Source organism: Scleropages formosus, chromosome 5, assembly GCF_900964775.1.
Source record: "Scleropages formosus chromosome 5, fSclFor1.1, whole genome shotgun sequence".
Lineage (NCBI taxonomy): Eukaryota > Metazoa > Chordata > Actinopteri > Osteoglossiformes > Osteoglossidae > Scleropages > Scleropages formosus.
Genome location: NC_041810.1, coordinates 4631640 through 4637639, shown reverse-complemented (window position 1 = coordinate 4637639; position 6000 = coordinate 4631640). Strand labels below are relative to the sequence as shown.

The 6000-nt window shown below is 49.4% G+C and overlaps 1 protein-coding gene across 1 annotated transcript in view; it reads left to right on the top strand.

Annotated features, from left to right (window-relative positions):
* LOC108930854 (paired box protein Pax-5-like) overlaps positions 1-6000 on the top strand; it is a 61549-nt gene that overhangs the window by 33731 nt on the left and 21818 nt on the right. Inside the window, exon 6 of the mRNA XM_018746331.2 lies at positions 245-420. Within this exon, the coding sequence (XP_018601847.2) occupies positions 245-420 (176 nt within the window). The remainder of the gene's footprint in view (positions 1-244; positions 421-6000) is intronic.

The following is a 6000-nucleotide window of genomic DNA, read 5'->3' as shown; positions in this document are numbered from 1 at the left end:
GTGCTCCATCACTGAGACCCAATGAAGCTGGAAATGTCTGGAAAAGCTCGGTTCCAACAGACTCCACACTACACACCTGTGCTTCTTTCCAAAGTGCTGCTCGTGCGACTCCTTCGGCCCCCTGTGCCGCAGAGGCTCTACGGAATCTGCATCTCTGTGTTTGCGCTCTCCCTGCTTTAGCCAGATCTACTCTCCCCGTGTACCTAAACCGCCCTTTTCACCTTAGTTTCTCTCCCTCCCGCAGCCCTGCAGGACTCTCCTCTGTCGAACGGCCACTCGCACCCGGGGCGGGACTTCCTGAGGAAGCAGATGAGAGGGGACCTGTTCTCTCCACAGCAGTTAGAGGTACTGGACCGAATGTTTGAGAGGCAGCACTTCCCTGACCTCTATCCCACCACAGAGCCCAGCAAGCCCCACCAGGTAAGGGGACCATCGCTCACCTGCTGGCTCTGTGCTCTATGCCCCCCCCGGCACGCCTTACCACGGCTGCAGTCTGCACGCTTCTCTCGCCTAGCTTGTCTTCGCCCCCCCAACCCCGATCCCAACTCTGACCCATAGACACCTACATGAAACCTGATACTAAAGCTTACACAGCAGTTTTTCATACATTAAAGTACAGGTGTTACACTGAACTACATCTAATGAAAGTAAGAAAACGAGTGAAGATTAACATTAGATGTTAATGCACCCCACATCTTGGAAAGGTCATTTGGGATGTTATTCTTAGGAGGCAGCAGGTGGTACAGTGACTAGTGCTGCTTCCTTACAGGACCCCCATTCAAAAGCCCACCTATTGCTGTGGTACCCTTGACCAAGGTACTTACCCTAAACTGATAGAGTAAAAAAATTCCCAGCTGCATAAATGGTTAAATCACTGTAAATCAATAACTCTGCACGATTCTGTGGAGAATGCTTCCGCTAAATAAAGGTTAATATTATTAAGTCTTCAATACTAGACAGTGTTGAGGTTGCAGTTTTAATACAGCTCATATACAGTATGATAATCAGCAGCCTGAAAGCATGGTTATTATAAGTAAGACTACTGAGTACCTAGTTGAATAACTAATTGACTTAATGAACTTAAGATGCTAATTAAGGGACAACCTATTATTTGTATTGGACCCAGTAACTTTTTGCAAATACACACACACACACACACACACACACACACACACACACACACACACAGAACCGCTTGTCCCATACGGGGTCGCAGGGAGCCGGAGCCTAACCCGGCAACTCAGGGCGTAAGGCTGGAGGGGGCGGGGACACACCCAGGACGGGACACCAGTCCGCCGCAAGGCACCCCAAGCGGGACTCAAACCCCAGACCCACCGGAGAGCAGGACTGTGGTCCAACCCACTGTGCCACTGCGCCACCGCACCCCCTTTTTACAAATATTTTTTTAGTTTTTATTTCATCACTCAAACCTATTTTTCATATTATTTTCATCAGACTTTGGATCTTGGACAGTATCGGACTTTTAATGGGATGCAACCCTGCTTTTAAAACTTTTTGACTCCTTCCTAGTTCTACTCGCGGGACTTTGGTCCTGTCGCCGACCTTGTAAACAGCAGCAAGGGGAGCAGACATGGTGCCGCTCGAACGTTCGCTGACGCCCACACGCACGCCGTATGTGTGTGATGCGGAGGGGCTCTGAGTGAAAGGCGGTAATACCCGGCCCATCTCCCCAGGAGCCCCAAGGAGCCGGACGGGGTCAGGGTCAGGGAGCGGCGCGTTAACCCCGGAGCAGCGAGGACTGGGGCCCCTTAATCGTAACCATTACACAGAGCACCGTGCGGCTGTTCGCGGGGTCCGCTGCTCCCTCGTCCCCCAGAGCTCACGCGCACCACGGAGGACCCCCTCTCGGCCTACGTGCCGAGTATCATTGAATCCCCCTCCGCCAACTGACAAGCACTTTGGAGTGCTGCTGACAGCCCCACCTGCACACCCCGCCTCCCCCCAGACAAGCGCGACCCCTGGCGTGCGCGGTCCTGGCTGGGGGATTGACAGCGAGCTTGACCCCCCGGCACCGTGGTCGCTGCGGCCCTTTCACTCAGCACGCCTTAAAGAAACACGGGTACGAGGGAGCAAGCAGATGTTAGCGCCTGTCAGGCACGATGACACACAGTGTTTGCAGTGTTTCTAATCCAGATGCTTTGAAATTCACCAATTGATTCTATGTTCTGTTTGGACCACTTTGCGCCGTTTTTTTCCTTCTGCAGATAAAGTAAATCTTGCCTTCCTCCCAGAACAGCTGCATTAGCTTTAAATATTCGCTTTTTTACCCTTTAGGCAGAGGGTAGGATGCTGGTTCGAGGGTAATACTGCTGGCAACTGGGTTTGAGTGTTGTAGACTCCCCTTCCACTGCTCTTACCCATAATCACAGTACATAACTTGAATTACTCCCCCAGAATTATTACCCTGCTGCGAAAATCATTTCAAGTTAAGTGTACTATACAGACCTAGTATGGTAAGTCGCATTGGAAAAAGGTGCAGCACAGAATTTTGAGAAATGATGGGTTAGTTCCATGGTGTTTGTAGAGCTGTGCATTTACATTTTTTTATTTTGCTGATGCTTTTGTTCAAAGCAACGGAAAGATTACAGATACAAGCTTATAATTACTTACCCTTTTATACAGCTGGGTCATTTTACTAGAGTAATTCAGGGTAAGGACCTTGCTCAAGGGTACTACAGCTAGGGGTGGGGATCAAACCTGCAACCTTTGGATCCAAAGGCGATAACTCCAACCCCTATGCTACCAGCTGCTCAGGTACACTAGTATTGTTTACATTAACATTTGCATTTATTCATATTGCTGATACTTCTCTCCAGAGTCGCTTGCAATGTTAAAGTACCCATTTGTACAGCTGGGTAATTTTACTCGAGCTCTTCAGGGGAAATTCATACCTTGGTCGAGGGTACTACAGCTGGAGGTGGGATTCGAACCTGCTTAAAACTGTATTGTTTCATACTTTTGCTTTAAATAAGGGCTAAATTACTGGTGACTTACCATAAATAAGTTGCACGCAGGTCTTTCATGTCTAAGGACCCGATGAGCTTTAGTCAACCTCTTAATAATACTTTCCTCAGAGGGTCTCCTACCGTCTGGGGACCGGATCCATAACCCTGCATCACCTGAGGAGGCGATACCCGCTGACCTCCAGGTCCCCCGCAGTCTTTCTGTATTTCAGTCGTTCCAGATATATGTACTAAGCTGTGCAGGAAAGTCAGGCTGAACATGATGAAGCAGCACCAGTTGTTTTCGAAATCTGCCATCTCCTTTCCCTGCCCCACTGCTCCATGGCCACCCTCTCCCTGCTCCTAGTTCTGCTCACCTCCTTCCTCACCATCAGTCCAGCAGTGTGATGCACATCCAGTCACTGCGCCTTCAGTGCGGGTGAAGACTATTAACCAACAGCGGGCTATTAATTTGTCTTTCTGACTTCACAGGAGAGCCCATAAAACAGTGCACAGTTGTCAAGCAGAGTTCATTTTAATTTCCCTTTCAATCGCAGTAAATTATGCAGGTGATAAATCAGCCTAGTAGGCTGGTCTCCGGGCTGTAATAGGAGCCCTAATTCCTGGCTAATTATCCCGAGCGCGCCTGCCAGATCAATAGCACAACAAGGCTGGGGAGAGACAGGGAGAGGAACTGGGGGGTTGGTGTGGGGGGAAGTGGCTGACAGCTGGGGTGGGAGGGATGAGTAGCCCCGCCACGGCCATCAGCACCCACCTCCTCCAATCTCCTCCTCTGCTCTCGCTCTGTGCAGTTCAAAGGTTAAACTGGGGAGAAAGGTCGACCTTGACGGGGTTTTTCGTCATTGACTCTCGGATGAGGAGACAATTAGGGCTTTCCCTGTGCAGCCAGCCTTCACTGTCCGCTTCTCGAAGCACCGTGGATTTTGAGTTTGAGTAATGAGTGAGAAAGTGAGTGCCCATCGGAGGAATCCTTCAGGAGTCAATTGGACGCGAGCACCAATAGGATGGGTCTTTCTGGAATGAATGAGGGAGTGGACACCAACAGAAAGGGTTCTTTGGAAATGAGTTGGACAGTCAAAATCTCTAGGAGTCATTTAGGAAAGGCTGAGACACTGAGCACCAATTGGAAGAGTCTTTCAGAAAGAAATTGGGCGGTGAGCACCAATAGGAAAAGCCCTTTGGGAATGTGTTAGTGAAAACCAATGGTAAGAGCCTTCTAGGAATGTATGGGATAATCAGCTCCAATAGGAAGAGTCCATCAGTAATGGGTTAGATAGCAAGAACCCATGGAAAGATCCCTTTAGGAACAAGTTATTCATGGACCACCAATGGGAAGAGTCCGTCAATAATGGGTTAGATAGCAAGAACCCATGGAAAGATCCCTTTAGGAACAAGTTATTCATGGACCACCAATGGGAAGAGTCCATCAGTAATGGGTTAGGCGACAAATATTACGTGACCTGTGCTTCTGTGTCACCTTTGTGGTCGTTCACCTTGTGAGCCTCACCTTTTAGACACCCTTCTTGCTCCACCCGTTGAGAATCCTCAATAAACACTTTGCTCCTGCTGGACACTCCCAGTGACTGCAGAAGTAGCAGCAACGCAATGATTTATTTGCATTTACAACCTTTTCCAATGGGTTTATACGAGATGTTGTTGACTGGGGAGGTGGGGAGGTTGAGGGGAGGGAAGGGGGCATCAGCCGGGATGGGGTGTGGGGATGTGAGGGTTGCTGTGTGTGTGGGGGTGTTGGGGGGTGGAAATGCTATTATGCAAATGACATTGCGCGTCCTCGGCGAGCTGAAATAATTTTTGTGTTGCACGATTAAACCTCATCTGTTATTGATGTGGGATCACAGAACGCTATTAGACGGGTCCCAGCAGCCAGGTCGCTATTAGGGCCAGTCCCCAGTCCCCGGCTGCCCGTAAGTAGGATGAAGGCGTGGGACTGCGCCGACACGCAGGCGCCAAACGTGGCACGGAGGGTGAAATGCATTTCAAATGTGTCTGAATTACATGCATGCGAAGCGTGACGTTGGGGGGATGGGGGGGATGGGGGGCAATAAAAGGTGGTGGGTGACGGCCGTGCGCTGGATCCTGAGCCGGATGATGCAGAGGAAGGCTCATGTGTCCCTCCTCCCCTTCTCTCTCGGCGGTTTTCCTGTAGGTAGCACAACTGTCAGGCATCGAGGTGAACTGTGACCATGGGGGGAAGTTAAACACTTCTGTTTCTGTAAATATATATATATCTATATTTATACATATATGTGTGTTACTGGGTAGGCTCCGGTTCACCGCGACCCCGTATGGGACAAGCGGTTCAGAAAATGTGTGTATATATATATGGAGAAATGCAGCTCATAAAAGACAGTGTATCAGCACTTGCTTAATTTAATCTAAACCCAGCAGTAGGGCAAAAGTACTGGAAAGCGTGCCATGTGCTTCCGAAGGGCAGCAGGTGGCGTAGTTGTTTGGGCCGTTGCCCATTAATCAGAAGAGCAGGCTTCATATCCCACCCCCTCCGTAACACCCTGGATCAAGGTACTTACTCTAAATTAACACAGTAAAAATTACCCAGATGTATCAACGGGTAAATCATTGTAAGCAGTTTGCTGTAAAAGGGTGGGAGCTGAAAAAAAAAACTGTCAGATCAATAAATAGTCATTTCACATGGCGATTGGGTTTCAACCTGTGAATCTAAGAAGGTGTCCCTTTTCAGAGGACATGTATGAAAAACTGCTAAGATTCGTTCCTGCTTCTAAACCCAGACTAATGCTGTCGTAGTTGACTTTTTTTAATAGAAGGGTGTAATTGAATGTGTTAGGGCCTGTGTCAATTCGGTGCAGAGCGCTAACCACACACACACACACACACACACACACACAGGCACACCTGCACGCATTACACACGGACTCACTCTCCCAGAGCGTCTGCGTTTCTGAATCCGGCCCCCGTCCCCATCCTGTTTCTCTCCCTCCCTCCCTCCCTCCCCCACTATCTCTCTCTCTTCCTCCCC